The sequence below is a fragment of the Podarcis muralis genome, chromosome 14 (genome assembly GCF_964188315.1).
Source record: "Podarcis muralis chromosome 14, rPodMur119.hap1.1, whole genome shotgun sequence".
Classification (NCBI taxonomy): domain Eukaryota; kingdom Metazoa; phylum Chordata; class Lepidosauria; order Squamata; family Lacertidae; genus Podarcis; species Podarcis muralis.
Genome location: NC_135668.1, coordinates 34,601,708 through 34,626,782, shown reverse-complemented (window position 1 = coordinate 34,626,782; position 25,075 = coordinate 34,601,708). Strand labels below are relative to the sequence as shown.

The window sequence follows — 25,075 nt, the reverse complement described above, 5'->3', positions numbered from 1 at the left end:
TCGGCATTCAGCTGTGACACTGCTTCTCTGAGTTCCGCTATCTGCTGTTCAGACGTCATGTCGGCTGCCGTTCGTGAGCTCGCTAGTAGGCACCTGCTTCTCTCCTCTCCTCGAGGCTGTATATGCCCACAATTCTTGGAGACGGAGCTTACTGTCAGAGTTGCTTCAAGATCCTAGCTCACAGAGGATCACGCTAGCCAACGGTCATTAAGTAAAAGTCTTTATTGAGTTACAGTTTCCATTCTCAAGCTGCTGCGTGCAACTCTACGTCTAGTAGCTAGATCGGCGAAGCTCCGTCTGAATCTCCGCCCCTTGTACACCAACTTAATATCCTAGCCCTGCTCCACCTTTTCCGCCTGACTGTTCTTCTCTGGGTCCCTCTGCCCCCCTGGGTCTCTTCCTTCCGGGATTCTTCTGACGCTGACCCCCCGGACCCTCCTGTCTCCTTGCGCCGGGCTTTAGGACCTGGCTCCCTTTCCGGGCTGCCTACTGCGCCGCCTTCCTGTGCATTTGAACTTGGCGCGCGCGCCCAACCTTCCACCTTCCGTCTAACCGTCTCTTCACTCCCAGATGGAGGTGTGGCCACCCCTGACTCGTGCCCTCCCTCCTGTTGTGAGCTGCCAGCGCTTGCCCCCTGGCTCCCTTCCTCTTCCCTGTTCTCTGGCGGTGACGCTGGTCCCGATCTCCAACTGCTCTCCTCTGAGTCCCCTCTGGCTCTATCTTCCTGGGGTGCCCCCCTAAACTCCCCCCTTGCCTTGGCCACTGGTGCTCCTTTCTGTGAATCCTCCGATTCACTGGAAAGACTCGGAGATCTCGGGTCGTCGTCATCACTCATCTTTTCTTCTGCCTCCTCCCCTTCGCTCTCTGTTTCCTCCCTTGCCCTTGCCTCTGCTCCTGAACCCCTGACAGCACTAGTTTCAGAGCTAAGCTGGATATGATGGCAGAATGTGGGATTAAGATGATAGGCTCACCCTGTTCCAAATACAGGTAAATGTTAAGGAGCACAGTTTTCCTTATACAGTGGTACCTCAGGTTACAAACGCTTCAGGTTACAAACACTTTGGGTTACAGATTCCGCTAACCTGGAAGTAGTACCTCGGGTTGAGAACTTTGCCCCAGGATGAGAACAGAAATCGTACGCCAGTTGGCGCGGCGGCAGCAGGAGGCCTCACTAGCAAAAGTGCGCCTCAGGTTAAGAACGGTTTTGGGTTAAGAACAGACCTCTGGAATGAATTAAGTTCGTAACCCGAGGTACCACTGTAATAGATGGGGAGTGATGACCCTCCAGCATCCTTAATTAATGTGAAGTGTTCCACCTTGAGCATATTTATATATACTTATATAAATCAATTTATCTATCTATCTATATGTATGTGTGTGTGTGTGTGTGTGTGTGTGTGTGTGTGTGTGTATTTTGGTTTGATTTCTTGTTTTTGTTCTCATGTTGAGACTAACCTTGAGAGTTGTGGGGTTGGTAGTATTTGCATGTGGAAATGCACTAATATGGATGTTCTTCTTTGTGTGTGCATCCTTGCAGTGTTGTTTACCAGGATGGATTTTATGGTGCAGACATTTATGTAAGTATTCATTGATGTGCATGCTGTGCATTGATGGTGTCACCTTTATTTTTTACTTGCTGATTTGTTTTGTGAGTTTTGCTGCATAAGCTTTGTCTCTGTTTCATCCATTTGGCCATCACCGGAATATTAATTAATTAAAAGAGCATCAGTAAATAAAAAGAGATCATTCTGTTTGGAATCTCTCTATATTCATTACATCTATCATCATTTGGTTGGTTTCATTCATTGATGACCTTTACAGAGGTGCTCTGAGTCTATCTGTACCTGTGATGGTCACCTTTCCCTGCTGACAAGGCTCCTATCCATTCAAAAACATGGAAATTAATCAGGTGAAGTTCCACCATCCCCATTGCTTTACCTACACACCAGGACAATAAGCTTCTCCTGCTAAATTCCTTCATCTCAGAATACTCTTAAAGGCACAGAAGCTAAGTGTCTGAAAATCCCATTTCCCATTTGCTGATTTCCATCATACCAGCAACCAGTGGAAGTCTTGTACTGTCTTCATCATGTGTATGTCTTGTGCCTTCCTTGAATCTGGTTTCACATGTTCTGCAGACCTGCATGCAACCACAGATACAGCTTTGGCAGTTCAATAGGTCAACCAACTGCCCCAAAGCGTTGGCCTCCATAGCCTCTATGTCTTCTAGTTCTTAGTCAGCATCAGTTCTAGCAATAGATCCTTGCCCTGTCCATTCCTCTTCCAATGGGGTCATCCAATGAGACTGAATGTTGGGAGATGAAAGGAAGGGCTTCTTCACATAATGCATAGTTAAACTATGGAATTTGCTTCTGCGAGAAGCCATGACGGCTACCAATGTGGATGGCTTTAAAAGGAGATTAGACAAATTCATGGAGCATCAGTGTCCTAGAGTCCTCCTGCATCCTTCTCAAAGCCAGGCAAGTGCTTACCAAGCTTTGGGAAGGAGGTGGGAGGGCTCTTAGACTCTGCCAGAGCCTTGTGCCTCCTTCCCAAAGCCTGACTTAAGCCAGAGCCATGAAGACTAGGGAGAAGGCATCAAATGGTCTTGCACAGGGCGGCATATTGCCAAGGCTTGTGCCTGGTGATGACTGTCTATGGAATGCTCTTCCTAGGGGGATGCCACTGCTGCTTCTCTGTCAGTTCTAAGGTGCTAGGCTAAGACTTTTTTGTTTACCCCAACCATCAGTTAATTGATGTTGACTCCTTAATTGATGTTGACTCCTCATCTTTTAGGACTTGGCCTTTATTAATATATTGTTGGATGAGTATTATTCTATAGCTTGTATTGTTAGGGTGGTGGTTTCTTTTAATTCTCTCTGGTTTTAATTTGTTTTATATGCTGTATTTCATTGTCAAGTTGCTTGAATACACTTTACTGGAAAAAGCCACTGGTAATCATAATTTCAATTAACAACAACAACAACAACAACAACAGTAATCTGATTGGTCACTGTAAGACTAGGATGTTGGACTAGGAGGACCTTTTGCCTGATTCAGCAGCCAGGCTCTTCTTAATGAGGACATTCATGTCGCTCCTTGATCATACATTGAAACAGCCAGTTGACAGCCAATGGGTAATAATCATAATTTTATTATTTATACCCCACACATCTGGCTGGCTTGCCCCAGCCACTCTGGGCAGCTTTGGGTCAGTATGTATGGGTCCTTCAAGAGGGAGAAACAGAATAAGGGTGCATTCAGACATTAGTTTTCCTGATTATAATGCTAGCACTTCTGTCCCATTTTCTAATATTCCTTTCACACAGCAGTAGCTGTTACGTTATGGAACTGTGGCCTTTTGACCAATATGTCGGCATTTCGCACTACATTTCATCCAGACTAGTGGACATCTTTGGACACTCACCCTTTACACACATGTGTGCTTCTGTTCCCCCATAAAAAGCAGCAGGAAAGAACTGTATGCCCCAAAGAATACTGCCCCAAATTTTGTCACTTTGCTCCTGTGATTATCTAGATTAAGGGGTCTGAAACCGGATTTATTTTTCTTTCTGGAATCAGATAACATGGAAATGAGCACTAAACAGTTTACAGTCTGCTAGATTTTCAGAAGTGGCTTTGATGTACAATGATACCTCGGGTTAAGAACTTAATTTGTTCTAGAGGTCCATTCTTAACCTGAAACTGTTCTTAACCTGAGGTACCACTTTAGCTAATGGGGCCTCCCGCTGCTGCTGCTGCTCGATTTCTGTTCTCATCCTGAAGTAAAGTCCTTAACCCGAGGTACTATTTCTCGGTTAGCAGAGTCTGTAACCTGAAGCATCTGTAACCTGAGGTACCACTGTAGTGTGAAAACTCAGATAGAATGCCGAATCTAACAGTCAGGGAAATGGAAAGAAATGCTGTGTGGATGCAGCATAAGATTGCTTTCCATTGGTGTTTTCAGACTGCAAACTAGGAAATATTGTGGTTTCTTTGAAGTTAATCAAGACTTTCTGAATGAAAAGACCAAAGTAAGCTTTCCTGGGCAGGAGAAAAGGAGAGACTCCCATAACAGAAACATGGAAATGTTGGGTATAGCCTGATACAGTTCATACGAAGTAACAATTGTGTTTATTAGATCTGACTTGTGCAACTTTCACATAAGCTTTTGCAGTGCATACATACCCTTGATACTAGAGATTTAAGTGTAAAGTTAGGGTGTTTGAGAGCAACAGAACTGGATAATGCTCATGACAACTTCTGTGTCTTCCAAAACATTTAATAAACTTTAAAAAATCTCTCTTTGTACATTGATAATTCCATAAAGAATTAAGCTACTCCTAAACCATACTGGGATGCGGGTGGCGCTGTGGTGTAAACCACTGAGCCTTGGGCTTGCCGATCAGAAGGTTGGCGGTTCGAATCCCCACAACAGGGTGAGCTCCCGTTGCTCTATCCCAGCTCCTGCCAACCTGGCAGTTCAAAAGCACAAAGTGCAATTAGATAAATAGGTACCGCTCTGGTGGGAAGGCTCTGGCCACATGACCCGGGAAAACTGTCTGCGGACAAACGTTGGCTCCCTTGGCCAGAAAAGTGAGATGAGCCCCACAACCCCAGTCATTCATGACTGGACTTAGCTGTCAGGGGTTCTTTACCTTTACCTTTAAACCATACTGTAATTTCAGATCTTAATCATATATGACAGCCTTCAATCACTAAGCAATCAATCCTAAAAACAGAGGTAATTAAACATCATTTTGTCACTACGTATAGCTTTCTGCAACCTAATTGTGTTGCTGTTGCATCATCAGCATTGGTATACCAAGAGATTGATTACATTAAATTGGAATGAACATTAAGAATTCATTAAGTGGTACTTGGAGGAAGGGAAAACCTATAATTTTTATTTATTACCAATGTTACTTTTGAGACATTTAAGCTGAAATCCTTTGCATGTTCAGTGACAAAAAGGAGAAGATTAGCTTCCAGGGGATATGAAGACTTATTTTTGTAAAAGGCAGTTTTGATTATATATATATATACATATATATGCAGGTTTTGGTGTCCTCGGGTGTCTTCCCGTGTAAAAGATGGGGTGTCTAGGCGACGTTTCGACGAGGTCTCACTCGTCATCTTCAGGCTGGTGTTTTCGGCTTCTTGTTACTGGAACAGAGCAGGGTCTCAGTGTTTGAGTTCCTATAAATACTGTTGAGGTGTGGTGTATAGCCTCCAATGTTCTTGGGCAGAGAGGAAGTTCCCAGGCTAGTGTGCCTTTTCTTCTTTTGTTCCTTAATTACTTGAGGGATATCTTGAGTGATTTCTTGAGTGATATCCTGAGTACCACTTAGGTGGGTCATTAGGTGTGGATTAGTTGCTAAAGCCTTTGTGTCTTGACCTCTTGAACTTTGTGAAGAGTTTTTCTGAGAAGATGCACTTAGTTGTGCTCTGGCTTGGCTTCGTGTATAGGGGCGAGCTGTGGTTTTGTGGCCTGTGCCAGCCAGATCTGTGTAGGGATTGCAGGGGGGTGCAGCATCCGGAGGTGCCACCATGGTTTGGCTACACAGATCTGGCTGGCACAGGCCACAAAACCACAGCTCGCCCCTATACACGAAGCCAAGCCAGAGCACAACTAAGTGCATCTTCTCAGAAAAACTCTTCACAAAGTTCAAGAGGTCAAGACACAAAGGCTTTAGCAACTAATCCACACCTAATGACCCACCTAAGTGGTACTCAGGATATCACTCAAGAAATCACTCAAGATATCCCTCAAGTAATTAAGGAACAAAAGAAGAAAAGGCACACTAGCCTGGGAACTTCCTCTCTGCCCAAGAACATTGGAGGCTATACACCACACCTCAACAGTATTTATAGGAACTCAAACACTGAGACCCTGCTCTGTTCCAGTAACAAGAAGCCGAAAACACCAGCCTGAAGATGACGAGTGAGACCTCGTCGAAACGTCGCCTAGACACCCCATCTTTTACACGGGAAGACACCCGAGGACACCAAAACCTGCATTCCTGTACCCGTGAAAATCTACGAAAGCATACATATATATATATATATGAAATAAATGCAATTTGAAATAGCTGTTTGCAACACAGAAATGTAAAAACAAATGTAATTTAGAAGCACATTTGATAGTTATTGTAGTAAAGGAAGTTACTGCAGGCATTTTGCACTAAGCAAAAATCAAAGTAAGTTTGGGAATTCTTCCTAGTGATGTAAGACAAGTCACCCATACTCACCTTGAGAATCATGTCAGGTTTTCCAACACTTCTGTTGAACACTCAAAACCAATAGCGGATGTTTTCCATAACAGCCTCTCCTATTCACAACCTGCCCCTTTATCTTGGCAAAGAAGAAGTGATTATATGAGTATATGAGGAGAAAATGAACATAAAATTTCATATATTAGTGAAAATAACACAGAGAAATGCATATTAGGGGAATTGCATACAGTTAGGAAAAATTGTATACAAAAAGTCTATATGAAGAGAAATGAGCACTATTACACTCACGAATGTACACAATGCCTTTAAACATTTGAAGATATTAATACTGAAACTATTGAAGATATTAATATTGTGCAGTTTGAAGCAATGGGGTGAATAAAAACTGACTCCTCTTAGGGAAGAAAATTGTCAAGACCAAAATATTTGGTTCCAAAACTTTACTAACAGAACTTTCTTCAAATTGACACAAAAACCAAGTAATGATACATTTAGATAGTTGCCTGATGTTAAATGCTTGTCCAAGCATACAAATATGGAACAACTCCAAACTGACCTAAAATCAAAGGTCTTTCTCTCTGCACAGACTCCATTTCAGCCTGGCCCTGATTTCTCTTCAAGAGAGCGGTCAATAGCACACCTTTGTCTTTGGTGGCTTTCAGAGAGCAAAGATTCACACAAAATGGCGATTTTCAACTTTATACATGTGATCTAAGGTTAAAGCAGCATGTGAGAGAGCACAACCTGGTGGCACTTTGAGAACTCCTCGTTTAGCTCAATATAATTTTCCAATATAAACCCTTTAGCAATACACATTCAGAGTTATTTTACATTTCAATGTACAATTAAACAATTATACTTAACAGAAACTTCCTCCTCCTTAATATCAGCATCGCCCTTGGGGACAAAGCAAGAATTAGTTGGCTCTGCCTGCCATGAGCTCTGGTTCCACTTACTTTTGGGTATCCCTGCCTTCTAGCCCAGCAGCCCCATGGCTACCAACCACAACCGCTTATCATTTTTTGGTACCCTTGATTTGACAGATGAATGGATTGATTGATGATTTGAAGCTTCTCAAGGAATGTCCAGCATGTGAGCGATTCTATTTAAACCGTGTAAGAATTTTCTGCCTCATCATGGCTCATGTGAAGCTTCCTTTTCCTTGCCAGTGAAGGCCTGAACAAAAATGGAAAGCCATGATTCAACTTTGATGGGCTCCGCAGAGTATTTTCATATTTCTTCAAGGAGAGCACCTAGACCACAGCTCAATTTTCTCTCTACGGTTGTTTTCACTCTGCCCCTTTCCATTGTTTGCTGAGGAGAATAAAATCTAGATGTGTGGGGGAGAGAAAATATGTGATTCAGAATTTATTAGTTCCCTACAGAGTCCTGAAATATTGACTGGCTCCGAGATCGATTACCACCCAGCTCTGGCTCGGTTAGCTGGTTTAAATGGAATAAACCAAATCTCTGTGGTGAAGAGAAGGGAAGAAATAGAAAAACCTGACAGCAGAGACGTTGCTTGGACAAGAACAGCATGAAATAGAGACAGTTATACTGTGTGTGTGTGTGTGTGAGAGAGAGAGAGAGAGAGAGGGGGGGGAGGATGTGGTTATGGGCACATGTGGATTTACACATCACATGCAGGGTGAAAAGTATTAAGGAGAAAACATTCAGAAAAACAGAGCCTAAGAACAAGCAAACAAGAGATCTGGCAGAAATGGTCAGCTTGCTGGAAAAGATGTCAAAAGCTCATTTCTCAGAGATAAGCCAGCTTTGCGATATGAGGTGTTGGAACACACGCAAACACATGCTGAAGGCCCCAGGTGCAGTCCAGGTAGAGGACTGAGAAAGATTCCTTTTCTGGAATCATTAGATGTAGAAACGTGTGTGCTTTTTGATGTCTATTTTGTTGTTTCTTCAGCTTGTAAACCACCTTGTGTATAGTAATATAGAAAGGTAGTATACAGATTAAAAGTGAAATGAAATGAAAGGTTCCCACTGGCCTGCCCAGTATCGGGAGATGCTGTGGGGACCAGTGCGGTTTAGCAGAAGGCTGCACCGTCCTCAATGGTGTCAGGAGATGTGCATGACTTCATGTGCGATGTTACACATATGCAATGTACGCCAGGCCCCCTCAACCTTGGGGGCAACCTGGCACCTCTGAAAGGATCTCACATACAGCTGTATACACCTAGGACTCTTTTAAATTATCAAGAACCCTGATTTGCCCAGGGATCCCAGGGTCAAACACACACACACACCTCTTTCTCGTTAATGCTGAACATGTCAACCTTGACTACTAGGGACATCAGAATATGTGCTGGGGGAGGTGGCCAACAACAGGCATGATCCCACTTTCTCCCTCAAGCAGTTAGGGCTTGGTAGAGAAATCTAGCTCTGTTTGCATTTTTATATGAAACTATATATGGGAAAACACAGCAAAATTTTGAAAGTCACACTGAATTTTGCAATGAAATTCTCCAAACAGAGAAACAAATTCTATAAAAATGCATATGAGTAAATATAAGATGCAAAAGTCCATTGTTTGAGGGGAAATTCTTTCAAATTTGCAGGCAAAATTGCATGCTAAAAAGTGTCCATTAGGAGATATGTGCACTCAAACACTGGCTAATTTTTGTGAGGACTTTTCTCACACAAACTGATACGTTAATGTGGCAAACTGGATTTAAGGTTGGGGGGAAATGAGAAACTGGAAAAAAAAACATGGAGATTGACAGAATAATCAGACTTCTCTCTGTTAATCTCTCAGGAATGGGGAAGGGGATATTGAAACCCCTTGTCATTGTACAAGATTATACTGCATTTGTGTTTTATCAAAACACAAGTGCATATTCAAAGAACCATATGAAAAGAATACAAATGTGTATTTATTTATTTATTTACTTACTTACTTACTTACTTACTTACTTACTTACTTACAATGTATATGTGTGATTCAGTAGCTTTGGGGATACAAATAGTATGCACCAACCCTGGAATTCATTTTCATGAGTTTCCTAGTTAAATTAAAATGCAGGCAAAATGCAGGGCAGAGTGAAACTGAGGGATTATAAAGTGACTGGATGGGGAAATCCTCTCCTCCCTAAATTGTTGTGCTCACTTCAGCAGTAAAAGCCAGGAGTTGGGAAATCTTGTGAAAGCCAATTGATCTCCCCTCCTCTTCGTTATCTTGTAAACTATGGGGGAGTGGGAAGACCCTTGAATCCCAGAGGGAAATGGAACGGGCAGATTCTAATTGGGATGTAAATGTTGTTTGCCTTATCTATGGAGACCGGGTTCTGACTGTTAATTGGCATGCTGTGAGATCATTTGGAAACGGTTGATATAACTCCGTGGTCCATTGAACAGGAAGCATGGCTGTTTTCACAGTTTGATCATCAATGCATCACTGCACACAGTTCCTTTCCAAGATCCCCCCCACCCCCCACCCCTCACTTGCTTATAATGGAACAGTTTTACTTGTCACATACAAGTAAATGTTAATTCTGGGGGAGTGGAATCCTTTGTTGCAAACTATTCAATAATCCAGTGAAGTTAGAGCATTCATATTTTAAGTAGTGCCAAAATCTGTCCTCCAAATTCTTGCAAGTCCCCACCCACCTCTTTTCCTCGCTTTGAAGGAGATTTCCATTTTCCTGCCTCATTTTCAGGGCACTTGAGAATTTATTAAGACTTTCTGGGGATGTGGAGTTTTGAATGTATCTCACCATTGTGAGTGGCTGAGAGTGGCATATGTGGTCCCTCCCTCAATAACATTTCCCCAGCATTCTGCAGCCTCCCCAGCTGACCATGCTCCTGATCGTACCCTTGGAAGGAGTTCCCCGTGATGGGATTTAATGTGGACATGGGCACCAGGGGAGACTGCCGAGTGCAGACCACTGGTGAGATGAGTGGTTGGCTGAAAGAAGTGGCACTCACAAGCAAAAATTTAGTGTACAGTACTGCTAATTTTAGGCATGCTTGTATCAGGGTTCTATACATATCTCTGTACGGACTTCAAGGCTCTGTTTTGTAGCTTCCTTCTTCCCTAAGCCATAGGAAGTTACAAAGGGAAGCAATTTGTTCTTGTACTGGAGACTTGTGGCCTTTTTCTATGTCTAATATATGCACAGGCATCAACTCATAGGGGCCCAGATCTCTTTGCTCCCCTACTAGTAAAATATTTGACGGAGCCAGGAGGGGGGCAAAGTTGATGGGCATTGCTGCTCCCCCCCCCCACATTTGGACTTCGTTTCCCAAGATGCTTTCTAAATTGACTTGTAAAAGGGTTGCTTAATGGCAAGAGAGGTGGGATTGGGCAAAAACCTCTGACATAATTTATTACAGTCTTTATGACTGGAGAGAGAGAGAGAGAGAGAGAGAGAGAGAGAGAGAGAGAATGCAAACTGCTTGCTCCATGGGGCAGATTCAAGGAGCTCTACTAGGATGAGAGAGGAAGCAGCTTCTGGTTGCTTATCATTTTAAAAAATTAAACTAGGAGTACCTAATTCAGATGACTTGGTGTCAGGGCTGGTTCATATGCAGGTCAGCACACAAAAAGAGCCAGTGTGGTGTAGTGGTTAAGAGCGGTAGTCTCGTAATCTGGGGAACCAGGTTCGCGTCTCCGCTCCTCCACATGCAGCTGCTGGGCGACCTTGGGCTAGTCACACTTCTCTGAAGTCTCTCAGCCCCACTCACCTCACAGAGTGTTTGTTGTGGGGGAGGAAGGGAAAGGAGAATGTTAGCCACTTTGAGACTCCTTCGGGTAGTGATAAAGCGGGATATCAAATCCAAACTCTTCTTCTTCTTCTGGGGTTCTCTTGGTGGTTCCCCAGCTGGGGCCTCCCACCATTCCTCATCATCCAGCCAGTCCCTGATGCCTGGAGGGAGAAAGCTCCCCAACTGTTGTTGTTGTTATTGTTGTTGTTGTTGTTAACCCAAGGTCCCAGGGCAGTTTACAACAATTGAAACTCAATATTTAAAAGCAATTTAAAGCAATTTAAAGCAACGTGCTGTCACAGAAATAAGATGGGTCCTAAAAAATATGCCCAAGCAGGCAAATACATAATTTTGGAACCCGCATTCATTGATTTTGGGTGCAAGTGGTGCTCAACCAGATGCCTAGAAACTTGGGCCTGAGGAGAGTTGGGTTCAAGTCCCTTTTTTAGTTTTAAGAATGCAGAGTATCCCTGGACCAGTCTCTTGAAAACAACATCACAGAACTGTTTCTTGAGTCAACATCACAGAACTGTTTTGGAGATAAAAATTGGAGTGGGGTGGGGAATAAACCTTCACCAGCACTAGATACGTCTGTTGCTGGGATTTGGGGGTGGGGCTTATCTCCCACTCCCCCAATATTTTATTCAGGTTGAGGCCCCTAAATATATGCATTTCATTTAAAAGTATGCATGCATAATAAATACAGAAGTTCAGGCAAGCAGTCAGATAGAGGCTGCACTGCTAACCTTTTTCAATAACTACATATGTTTAATGTTTTATTATATTTTTATATATGTTGGAAGCTGCCCAGAGTGGGTGGGGTATACTACTACTAATAGTAACAAGGCTGCAAGCAAGTTGCAACCAACAGTGCAATGTAATTGGAGGTATTCACAGATGTTCACAAGTGAATTGGAACTCCTGCCTAAGAAACTGCATTGCACCATCTGGTCAAGGTTCACCCTGTTGTACAATCTCTTTTAAAAGTGTTGAGCCAGATGCCATTTGGCACTTCCAAAGTAAATCAGGGGCCACATACAAGTAATAAAATATCTGGCAGATCAAATGTCAACATGTGAAGCTAGTAATTTTATTTCCCTACTAGGAAAGGCTTGCCCTATGTGATTTGTGCCAGTCACACAGATGTTAACGTCACAAGGAGTCATTCACTTAGTTCCTGTTCCTATACTTCTTGCTGCAACTCCTTCCTCTTAGAAGTGGACCTCTTCATCAGGGAAGATATAGAAAATACCTCACATTCCTTCCTTCTTACTGCTTAGCAACTGTGATGAAGTGGCTAAGCAGCAGTAGCATCTGCCTATTCAGCCGTAGAACATTACCTCAGCCTTTTGCTTGCTGACTTTCTTTATCAATGACCAATTGATTTACTTAAAAAAAAAGAAAAAAAAGAATGCTAAATTTCTGGACCCTTTTCTTGCATGGTGTGGTGTGGGAATGACCATGAAGATGAACTAGAAATTGTTCAGAGCTCTATCCTCGGACGGAACCCTTAAGTTCACCTGGCAATTATAGGAAATAGTCAACTTCATTCATGCCAGGCATTGGGCACTCCCAATCAGTGCATATCATGATCAATCACCCACACCCCTGCCTTCTGTTGATTCTCCACATGTGGTAACCAAATGTAAACTGCAACTGTACTTGAAGACTACATTAATAATAATAATTCTATTATTTATACCCTGCCCATCTGGCTGGGTTTCCCCAGCCACTCTGGGCGCTTTACATCATATTTAAATAATAACCAGTTGTGTATTCTTTATCTCCTTGAGGTCTGAAGGGAGGGCATTCCACAGGGAGGGCACCACTGCTGAGAAGGCCCTCTGCCTGGTTCCCTGTAACTTTGCTTCTCGCAGTGAGGGAACCAGCAGAAGACCCTTGGAGGAGGACCTCAGTCATTCACAGTCATGGTTTAACAGTCATGGTTTCCTCCTCTCTCTCCGTGAATCTATCTAATCCCCTTTTAAAAAAAGAGCTGTGAATTACACACTTCGATTAAGACCACATAATACACACCTGCCTAGGAGTAAGCTCCTCTGAACTCAGCTAGACTTAACTTCTTTACAGGCATAGCAAGTCTATCTATGAGGATGAAACTCAGGGAAAACTCTGAGGCTGGACTCGCATGCACACTTACAATAGGAGTAAATCTCGTTGAGACCTTTCTGAGCAGGCAATGCTCTGGATTTGTATGTAAATTCATATTTCATTATGTCTCTTCTGATGTGCACCAGCTCATTCAGCTAATGTACAAGCTGGTTTTAGAAACTGCCATTAACAATTATACTGTTTGAAGCTCTCTGTAGCTGTATGTGAAACTCATAAGCCAAACTAATTGTTACTAATTATTTGTGGTGTTGTGTGTATGTGGTTCTCCCCGCCCCTCTAAATTTGTTACTGTCTGTAATTCTAATCTGATTAGAGTGTCTTTGTGTTTTAGGGTGGTTATGCTGCGTACCGGTATGCCCAGCCTACCACAGCAACCGCAGCTGCCTACAGTGACAGGTAAAAAATAATTTACTGCTGAATACATACCTCAGTTGGAAATTGTGCTACTTAGACACCTTGTGCTCTGCTTAGGTTTCATGTTTTCTTGCTCTGTGCATAGCTGTAGTCTTTAAGGCTACATAGTTATAATCCATGAAGAGCCATTACTAAAAAGGTTAGTTGCCCACCTTATAAGATATTGGATAACTGCGTAGTCACATCTAAACCAAATTTACCATGAACTTAGCAAGGAATGGAGAGACTGCACATGGCTCTCCAAAGTCTGGCATCATCCTGACATTTAGCTTTATGTTCCTTTACTTCTTGAAAGATAAATCCATGTTAAACCCTAATTAAAGCCAATGGAAACAAAAGATATACAGAGCTTAAAGTTATTGGTGGGAAATGATCAGCAGCAGAAACAAAACAGTGCTTTCTTGCACACACACACACCCCAATTTTGGAAGCAAGTCCCTGTTGATCTGGGACTTAATTACTGGGCAAACATGCATAGAATAGGATGGTAATAGCACAATTCTGTTTCTGTTTATTTAGAAGTAAGTTCCATTGAGTTTGACAGTGCTGACAATCTCACAAGTGCAGAGCAAACCTCAGTGGAACTTACTTCTGAGTAAACATTGCCCGTCACACTGGTCCCATCATTTCATTGCCTATCCCACTGAGCTCAATGTGTAAGTGAAGCCCAGCCTTCACTCTCTCCCATTGCAGTCAGTGGAACTTACATACGGATGCTTATTCATAGTTTGATTGTGTCCAACATCACTGGGGGAGCAAAGAGATCCAACTCAAATAAAATCTGATCACACAGAATGATGGACAGAATAGAAATACCTTAACTTTGACAACATCAGCTTTCCATTGAAAGAGAAAACAGAACTTTAAAAATCAAATAAATATTCAAAGAAGCAGAGGAAAGGAATAAAATACCTGGATGATTTGCAAAAGGTCTTAGAACTCTCATTTTCACTTACAGAAAATGTTCAGGCTTTATGAGCTGTTAGGGAAAATGGCACCTCTGGAAACCTAACTGGGGAGAGTTTGTCAAGGAAGCAACTGTTAATGAATTTTATATTTCCATTCCTTTTAAGGTGGGGAGTGGCATTAAATTAAAAACATAACGGTGAAACAAATGGTACATATGCATACATATAGAGTATATATCATATAACTTTAAAGTGCTGTTCATGGATTCAGTTCCCTAAATATCTATATGGAACAATGAATGAATGTTGAAATGTTCTGCATGCTCAGTTGCTTTCTCAAAGTGCTGCTTATTCTGGTAATGAAGAAACACATACACATGTTTGGTGAATAAAATCAATTTGCATGAGCTGGCTGAGGCATGCTGTGTCTGACAGGTAAGAAAGTTAACCTTTTTTTTCCCCACTCTGACTTACGGATTAGCCTTATCACTCCAGTTCTGCTATTTGTGCCTGGTATGCAACTGGAGTTCCGAGTGTTTTTTTTTTGTGTTTTTTTTTGCTTTTCGTTCCTTACTTGGAATATCCGATCGTACGGAGTGCAACTCAGTCAATCCTCATTTCATTTCCACAAAGGTGTGTCATTAGCATGTGGCGGCTAAAAGTATTTTCTCTGTGAGCTTGCAGCGCTGAAAAGGCTACTGGATCTTTGAGGGCAAAAGCTATAAATGGTAGCTCAACGTTATCTAGAGCCAAACAGGAAAAAGAATAGAAAAGGAAAATTCCTGTTAACCTTCAATTTGTCACTTGGCTCTCTGAAAATATTGATTCTGGGGTTTGAATACATTTTTTTCCTATGGAGGAGCGTTGTAGGGTTTGCATGGTGTCAGTATTCATAAAGGAATTGAACACCCTGAACATGCACAGAGTGGCTTCTGCAAATGTGCATTATAACCTGCCCCACCCTTAGGAACCTGCTATTGCAAAGAGAGCACCACTGGTATCCTGAACAAATCAAGTAAAGCAAGGCCATCTGTGCTTCCTCTAGGAATGGGGTGGGGAACCTTCTTTTTCCCCAGCCCAAGGGTCACCTTCCCTCTTGGACAATCTGCCAGGGGCTACATGTCTATGGTGACACCAGAGGCAAAAGTGGGTGGAGCAATGAATGTAAATTTTACCTTTCTGTACTAGCCTTGTTTCTACACATACTCATGTACTCGTTTCTATCCTACATCCAGGCAGCAAGAGGCTTTGTCAGAGTTCACTGACACATTCTAGCCAGGCAGGCAAAAACACTTAATTAGGGTGTGAAGCAGGACTGGTGAGGGGCATGGCCTGGGGAGACCCCAAAGACAAGATAGAGAGGCCTCCAGGGCTGTATTTGGCCCCTGGGCCTGACTTTTCCAAGCACTACTTTCAGATTGTCAATTTGCTATTCAATCAGGCATCTAGCATAGAGACTACTCTTCAGGAGAAGCATGAAAAGAAGATATTTCTGAAGGATTCCTGGAAAAGGCTTTTGATCAATTGGAATGGCATAGTTTGATTTGAAACGTGCTTGGGATTGCAGAGGTGTGACAGCATCTGTTTCACAAGAGACAGAGAATATGACCAGGAATAGTAAGAATTTCCATTCAGTTCACATTTAAAGGCAAGCCCACCTAATTTACACCTTTCTGAAACAAAACACAGACCAAAACATAGCTATCCTTTGATGTTTGTAATACAGTTCTCCACCCAAATTGTGTGGGCAAAAATGCACAGACTGGGGGACACCTCCATGGCATTTGCATTCAGGGTATGGTAGTGTGGGGCAGAATTGTTAGCCCTTGTTTGGTCAAGTGTCTACATTTATTAGAATGCAGTGACTTTACAATTCAGCTCTCCATTTTACATGAGTCAGCCTAATGCAGGAGCATTCCCACAGCCTTCCAGTTCCATATATTACATTCCAAAGTGTTTTGAATGGCTTAGGTCTGGAGGAAAACTTCAGAGGCACTGAGCTTTGCCTGAAGCAAAATATCAAGCAGAATTTAGATGAAAGGAAGGAAGGAAGCAGGCAAGCAAGCTTAGTTTCACAAGAGGCAGTGATGGCCACCAACTTGGATGGCTTTAAAGGAGGATTGAACAAATTCAGGGAGGATAAGGCTGTCAGTTGCTATGTTCTGCCTCCATGGTCAGAGGCAGTAATGCTTCTGAATGCCAGTTGCTAGAAAACATAGGAGGGGGGGAGTGCTGTTGTGCCCGGGTGCTGCTTGTGAGTTTCCCAATGGGCCATCTGATTGGGCACTGTGAGGACATGATGTTGGACTAGACGGGTCATTGGCCTGATTTAGCAGGGTCTTCTTATGTTTAAGCTTTCCCATTCAGCTTCATCCATAAATTATTCTCATTTTTGTGAGGACATTTGAGTGCAAGGCCCCCAATGCCTCCATATGCTGTGCTAGCAACAGTAGAATTCCCTGAGCAGTGTATTCAGCATTTTAAAGCAACCTTCAACTATTTTTGCTTTGCAAAAGTAGATTTATTGTTCTCTTTGGAAGCTGACCATCCAGATCATCAGCCTTTTTTCAGGCCTCTGGGAACATGTGAATCTTTAAGCAAGTGCCATGAATGCAACCCCCTCTAGTCACTTCTTTCTCTTCTCCAGCCCTCACCCCAAGAGAGGGAGAGAGATTGCCACTTTCCCAAAGGATCTGGGGGAAAGTGAAATTCAGTAGAATTAATCTGAGCCTTAAAAAGCACATAGAGCTGAAAGAGGAAATGGGAAAGAGTGCCACTCTTCCAACTTCCTCCTTCAGCTTTATGTATTTTTCAAGGGAGTAAAAGATCAATTTCACAGTCATAACCAAGGGACAGCAAGAGGGAAAATAATCCATAGACTTTGTGGGCAGCAGGAGAAGACTTCAAGGACATGATTGTGCACATGGCTGCCACAACAATGACCATTGCTCCAAAGAATCACTTGAGACTTAATTTTAGCTAGTTTTGTCAAAACTCTTTTGACTTGCCTGCATTGCAGGGGTTTGGAGAAGATGACCCTCAGGATCCCTTCCAACTCTAGAATTCTATGATTCCATGATTCCCTTGGAATTCCCCTGATGTTTTGTCTGAGGAGAAGCTCTCAAGTTTAGAATTAGATTTAGGTGAAGACACTTAGCTAAATCAATTTTCATTGGCGTGGTGGGAATCAGGGGAAGTGGAAAGCTCAGGGTTGGGATGGAGGAGAAATTCAAGTCAGGTAGCACTTAAAGAGAAGTCTATCTAATCCACATTTCCTTTGAAACAACATGAAAGCCAAATCTTTCAAGGCAGTTCCCTAGTCAAAATATGTGTACTGATATGTGTAAAATGTGCATGAAAATAACTATACTAGTGAATATAATATACAGAGATTAATATAACATACAGAAATGTACATATCAGAAAATAATCTCACTAAAGTGCTGGCAAATGTTCATGATTCACAATCCAATGTGAAAATGTGCAGAACTGAACTTAAATTTTCTCAGAGAAAATTCAGCCTCCCCGCCCCCACTTTGAACAAGCATAAACTGCCTTAGGACCCCCCAAATGGGCTCATCTCCTGGTCTAGTGACCCACTTCCTTTCCTCCCCTCCCTTCCTGATAATCCTTCCACCTGAGTGTCATTTGAGGGGCAGCTCTGACAAAGAGATGAGAAGTGTCTTAACAGTAACTTTTGGTCAGTGTGTACAAATCACAACAGTCTAGCTCATTTATGAGGATCTGGCTAAGAACACAATGAAATTTTGTCAAACCAAGAAGAATCAGGAAACAGTGCAATAGTTACACTCCCCTCCCAAATTATTATTTATGACAAAGTATCTCCAGCATGCTAAATTTTCAAATACCCTCTTTATGTATAATTAGGATCGCAAAACATCAGTCTTTTGCATAATCATAGGTATTTTAAGTGGATTTAGTTCGTTTTGGGTATTATGTAGCTTATTGGTTTTAAATGTGTGTGTCCCCAGCTGAATAAAGATTTGGGGGGGTTAGTTGCAAATCTATAAAATTTTAATTGCTTTTCTCTCTGGGGGACATTATAAAACTACTTTTAATAAGTAACCTATGCAAATATGACTTTGAGGATATGAAACTTTATGCAAACATGGATACCTCAAACTATATTTTAGTTGCAAACTGGTTGATTCGATTTATTAACTTCCTAATGTTTTTTTTTCCCCACTAAAAGAAAGATGGATTTTGCATCTGAATAAATTAGTTTATTCATTCCCTGTGGATATCGGTCCTTTTTAAATTGTAAGATGGGGGGGGGGGGAGAGAAATGAAAACGCACAAGTCAATTACTAATTCTGCATTTAAGCAAAATTCTAGTTTAAAAGAGTTTGTATCTTTTATTGCCAATTCTAACCCTCAGTTGGCATCATTTTCTAGAATTATTATTTATCTGGTCACAAGAGTGAATTATTTCCCCTTTGGTCAGCTCTTACTATTTCGTAATTGTTTTCGATTAGAACAACTAGGGAAATACACACACATTTACAAATGTACACAAACCAGAAAAACAACAACGTAAGATAGAAATATTTTTGTTTTAAAGAAATCCACAAGTAAATTATAACTTACTGTTGGGGTATAAGGTTGTAAACTTTTTTTTTTTTTAATGAAATGGATAGAGGAATTGGGACTGGTTGCATAGTTACTGGTTATGTTAAATAATATTGATATGAGGGAGTCCACGGTTATGAAACCACAGAATAATGGTTGCTTCCAATAGTTCCCTTGTTCATCAAGGTCAGAAATGTTGTGTAACATTGCATAGGACAAGAATAAAGACATGTCAAATAGATAAGAAACTGTGAATGAAATGTAAATAGTTTTTTTAATAAAAGGAGACATGCCGATACGTAACAACCCTCCAAAAAATGAAGTAAGCATTGCAGTTGATCCTCCACTGACATGGACGAAGCTTTTCTGCATATATGAAAAAAATTAAGCTTAGTATGAAGAAACTAAGTTTGCAAGTTCCACTGTTTTCCCTGCCACAAAATGACCCCCCACCCAAGAGTAGATTGAGCAAATTGCGGGTATGGAGCAAAACAGTGTGCAAATGAAACTCATCCTTTTTAATGCAAACAACAGTCACATTTCACTTTGATACAGTGTCGTATATTTGTGCATTTGATATTTGCAACCAAACCAATAAATGTTTGTATTGTAGGAGAGACTAGGGACTGACTAACTTTCTACCTACTTGATGATATATATGAAATCAATTGTCATTGTGCCTGTCATCAAGTATTTCCAGCTTCACCAGCAAGTAATACTGCTAGAAAACCTATAGGCCTTCCCTATTCTCACAAGAAGACTGCTGTCACACACCATTAGAGTGTTAAGGCACACTCCAATCTCCAATTACACCAGCTTCTAGGGGTCTTCCCACGTTACATATTCAATCTGTGTACATAATAGTTCTGTGGTATATTCAATACAATATTTCTCATGCAACGTTCAACAAATGCAGAGTCTTTGTGTACGATAGCTGAGCTGTATACAGTCTTTCACAGAAACACTTGTGTATCTGTATAGACGGCTTGTGCTTGTGTTCAGTTTAATGTGCAAAGAAGCCTCCTTTGGACAATAAGTGAGTGATGGCAGCTTCCTGCAATGGGAGGGTAAATAGTGGGTGGGGTAGGCAGATGGAGGTTTAATTCCACTTGATTCCTTTCCAAGAGGTGAGTGTGTGAACTGGCCACCAAGTGTCCTGGGGAATCAGGTCAAAAGCTCTAATGTCGTTCTTCATGGTGCAGAACCTATCTCAGCATGGCAGTGGGGCATATCGTCATTTTGTCATTGCATGATCACTTGATGTGTTGCTAGAATGTATGTAACGCTGTTAACCAGATTCCAACAGATCCATCACATCGGCTCAGAGAATGGCTTGCTTGAAATGAGCCCCAAAGGCAGAACTTCACATTGACTGGCTATCTCCCCACCCACCACCCACCTTGTCCCTATTTGTGTATTATGATTCGATTTGTGGCATCTCAGGTTGAAATACTGAAATACTGACAATGTTCCTTGCTTGCATTTGAACACAAGGTCAATATGTGCAAGATTGGGGGATGCAGGCAGTGATATAAGTGTGTGCTATCTCATGAATAAGTCCTTAACCTGGAGTGAGATGGGTCTTTCTACATTAACTGCTTGCTAATTTCGTAAAATTCTGGTGGGGGTGGGTGGGTGCGTGCCCACAAGTGTGTGCAAGTAGCTATTTAAAAGTTCCTGGTCTATTCTGAACACAGGGAACATGAGAGAGAGTGTCCACTGATGCCTCATGAAAGATTTTGCCAGTCAAATTTATAATAGCAATAGAATTAACGTTGGCCTGTATGGATTTCTATAGGATGTTGTCCTCTTTATCCCAGTGTTGCAATACCGATTCTATACTTTATTTATCACATTTATCGCATGCCTTTCTTCCATGATGGAGCTCAAGGCAGTGTTCAGAGGGTTGTCAGGTGATCTCCTTCAGCAGGTGACGGCTAGGTGCAGAAAGTAGGGAAAGTCAGAGGCGGATCTAGCTTATCAGCCAGGCTCCCCACCCTTCTTAACTGCCCCTCATATGCTGTTGAAGGGCATGAGCTAGGGAAAGGGGTGTGTCATAAAGGGCAATCCTCAGTGGGCAAGCACATATTACATTACATTCAGGGCCGTCTTTACCCAGGGTTGCAAGGGGCGTGGGGCACCCGGGCGCCAAATTCTGCGGGGTGCCAGGCGCCTGCCGCTGAAGCCGCCTAAGCTCTTAACTATCTACCTGTTACAAAATAATAAATAATTTTGATCAAGCTAGAAAAAATACATATATACCTAGGTATTACCGAAATTTATACCTACTGTTTCACTAAAGGACTTTCAGCTTTGTGTGTTCATTTACCAAAGACGCACCACGCCAGCGGCAGCGCTTGTCAGACTCAATGACTGCGCTTGTCATTCTCAATGGTGCCATGCGCGTGAAATCAACTAAATTTGGGGATCTTTGCACCCCAGCAGTGCATATACTAAAGACGGCCCTGATTACATTACATGCATCCAGTGAAGTAAACTACAGACCACAAACTCTTGAGCTGTCACACATTTGTTAGTTTTAAGGGTGTCACAAGACTTCTTTGTTTACTCTGCAACAGACACAGCTACATCTCATAAATCTCAGTCTCTATTTTGTAAAACATGCCACACAGGGTACTCATTTAGGACATATCTGGAAAGGTGCTGGTTCTGTCTCTACATGGCAAATGCAGCAAAGCTGCTCATAGAGATTTGATCTTACAGTGACTGGGAACGTAGAGATAAATAAAGTAAATAACAGAAAACTAGCCTCCTTTCCCCAGCCATATACGTAAAACCCAAGTTGCAAATAACTGTGGCACTATTTAATAGCCTTGATATTGAGATGAAGGATTTGGAAAAGAGAGACTAGGAAGGTCTTTTTAAAAAGAAAAGAAAAAGAAAAAATACACTGGAGCAGTTCTCCATCAATTATTGCAGATAATCCTACTAAGCCAGACACTAATGCAACTGGAATTTGCAGTAATAAAGAAATGGAATGTTTCAGGCGACAAAACATAAGTTAATTCAACAGAATTACTCACAGGGAATGTACATCATGCATTATTCTTATAGACCCAGAATGGCTATCAAGAAGGGGATGCCAAATCAGCATTTGCATAAAACAGACACTGTTTCTTGCATTCAGATTTGGTAAAAAAAATAAATGAGAGAGTTGGTCCTGCAAGCCTAAATACTTTATGGAAGGCAAAGTTGGGAAAAGGTAGATATATATTTTCTGCATTACACTTTATTGCACTTTATGTTTGTACACACACACACACACACACACAGAGAGAGAGAGAGAGAGAGAGAGAGAGAGAGAGAGAGAGAGCGCTATAGAGCTATTTCCTATATATATTCAGGCAGTTGTCAAAGTTATGTTGCCGGGATTTTGAATACCCGTTATCTTGGGTGAACAGCCAACAGCAGGACTGTTTGCATGTTCACATGTCCTATGGACGTGAACTTTTGACATGGAATTGTCTCCCTACATAGCACTCTTTTTGTGATGAATGCTCAGCAGCATGTTACCAGATGGCTGTAGACACCACAACCATCCTGTATACACAAGATAAGATATTCTATAAGACAAGTATTGAAAGACAGGAGAGAACACCTAGCAGGAAGAGCAGGTGTACCTTCTGAAGTGGCAGAGAGCATTCAGTTTCCCCCTCCATCTATATATGTATCAAGCAATTTAATTATTTATTTAAGGCCTGTGCAATAAAATATCCATGCAAAGAAAGGGAAACAGAATCTATACATTACATACACGTGCACAGTGGTGGCCGATACCCAATGGGACTGGTGGGGTGGAAGTCTGGGAGCCCAAACAGTAGGTGGTACCGGAGCCAATGACAGGCAGAGACAACTAATTCTAGATCTGTCCCCATCTTCCTCCTCCCTGATGAATTCTACAAGGGGAAACAGTGAGACAGAGGAAGAGGAAGTTATCAGGCAGTGCCACCCCTTGGACTGGTTGCAAGTTGGAAGGCAGGTGGGGGCTGGCTGAAGGCAGGTTGAAGTTGTTGGGGCAATGCCCCATTTGCCTTATTGGACCGTTCATACCTCCAGACCATTCTCTAGGTCAAAAGCAAAGATGGGGATGTTGTAGGCCTTCAACGCCCATCAGCCCCAGCTAGCTTGAAAATAGAGATTATGAGACTTGTAGTCCAGCCATATTCAGAAGGTCACATCAGTATGATAAATTAGCATTAATAACAGCCAGACAGGTGTGTGGCTTACAAAATACAGCATATTTCCCATGTATGTCAACCCACCAGGAGCAGGATGCACTTCTTGACTGTGACACCTGTGTAAAGGTAAAGGTAAAGGGACCCCTGACCATTAGGTCCAGTCGTAACCGACTCTGGGGTTGTGGCGCTCATCTCGCTTTATTGGCCGGGTCATGTGGCTAGCATGACTAAGTCGCTTCCGGCGAACCAGAGCAGCGCACGGAAACGCCGTTTACCTTCCCGCCAGAGCGGTACCTATTTATCTACTTGCACTTTGGCGTGCTTTCGAACTGCTAGGTTGGCAGGAGCAGGGACCAAGCAACGGGAGCTCACCCCATCGCGGAGATTCAAACCGCCGACCTCCTGATCGGCAAGTCCTAGGCTCTGTGGTTTAACCCACAGCGCCACCCGCGTCCCTGACACCTGTGTAGGAGTCCTCAAAAAAAGGTGTTGAGGTCTTTTCAGGTATCTTGAAAGGCATAATACATGACCTTGGTGTTAAGCCTTTGACTTGTTGGGATACAGGCTATGCAGGATTGGCCTACTGGGTTGTGGGTTTTGTTTTTTGGCCCTAGGGCCATATCGCCTTCTGGGCACCACGTGCCAGTGGTGGGTGGGACCAGAGACCAAAGTAAGCAATTTGTACAGTAGGCTTATTTATACATACTCACACACCCCTCTGTATCCTCAGTCCAGAGGGGGATCAGGGCATTCAAGGACACATTCCATCCAGGGAAATACATTCAATGGGGGTGTGAAGCAGGGCTGGTGACAGAGGCAGATTTAGGGGAGTGCAACCAGTTCAGTTTCACTGGGCACAGACCCTCAGGGGCACCACAACTATTATGTAGAATGGAAGGCAAGAAGTGGGGGCACCAAGGTCTGCCACCTAGGGCTAGGTGGAGAGGATTGGAGGATTCCATTTAGTCCCTAGGCCTGTGGTGCCTTTACCTGTTATTTAAAGAATTTTTACCTTGCTCTGCAGCCACAAAAAGCTCCCAGAGCAACTTTCAGATCCCTTACAAGCACGACAGTTTCTGTCCCCAGGTTTAAGTCAACACACAAAATGATGGGGGGAACAAGACATAAACAAACAACATAGTTAAAACGTGTTAGGGCTGTGATTTCACTGAGATGTATGTTTTTTCACACCAGGTCATTTTTTGTTTTGTTACAACCTGCTCATCAGTCATCAGGTTTTAGCTTGGTTTTAGTCATTGATAAGAAGTCTTGTTCCAGGAGTTGTGTGGGGCCTATCGGGCCTTTGGTACTTGACCAGCACCTTTTTCTTTTTGCAAATTATTTTAACCCAGTACTTCGATCTATGGGTTGTTGTTTCTAAAGGCCTTTAGTTATTCTAAAGTTGCAATGTGAACTTAAATATTTTTATGCATTCATTTTCCTTTTTTAAAAGAAACAAATCAAAGCACAGAGCCAGTTTCGGCTTGCTCTAGGGATGGATGCATCTTCCCATATCCACCCCTTGTCCTTTTTTGTGGTGTTCATTTATTTTTAAATGAATCCTAAGAAATCCCATCAGGTCTGCTGAAACAAAAATCATATATTTAGGAATTGATCCAAGAACTGCCTTTTTCTATTTAATCATTTTACAACTGCTTGGAGCAGGTAGTAACTACCATGTCATTGGAATGCTACCAGGGACATTGTACAGAAAAAAGATGACTGCCCTTGTAGGTACATGGTGGTAGCAGCCATCTTTTCCCTGGTACAGTAGCTAATTTGGACTACAGGCCATAAACATCTGATACAGTAGAGGGCTATTGAAGCAAGCCCATCAGAGAAACAACACAATATACACGCATGCTGATTGTACTTA

The 25,075-nt window shown here is 42.3% G+C and overlaps 1 protein-coding gene across 20 annotated transcripts in view; it reads left to right on the top strand.

Annotated features, from left to right (window-relative positions):
- Positions 1-25,075, top strand: part of RBFOX1 (RNA binding fox-1 homolog 1) — a 1,459,388-nt gene that overhangs the window by 1,404,053 nt on the left and 30,260 nt on the right. For 16 of the 20 annotated variants that reach the window (XM_077918365.1, XM_077918364.1, XM_077918368.1 and 13 more), the window contains 2 exons: positions 1,538-1,577; positions 13,420-13,484. In XM_077918365.1, the coding sequence (XP_077774491.1) occupies positions 1,538-1,577; positions 13,420-13,484 (105 nt within the window). The remainder of the gene's footprint in view (positions 1-1,537; positions 1,578-13,419; positions 13,485-25,075) is intronic. The other 4 variants (XM_077918373.1, XM_077918366.1, XM_077918369.1 and 1 more) reach the window with 1 other exon arrangement.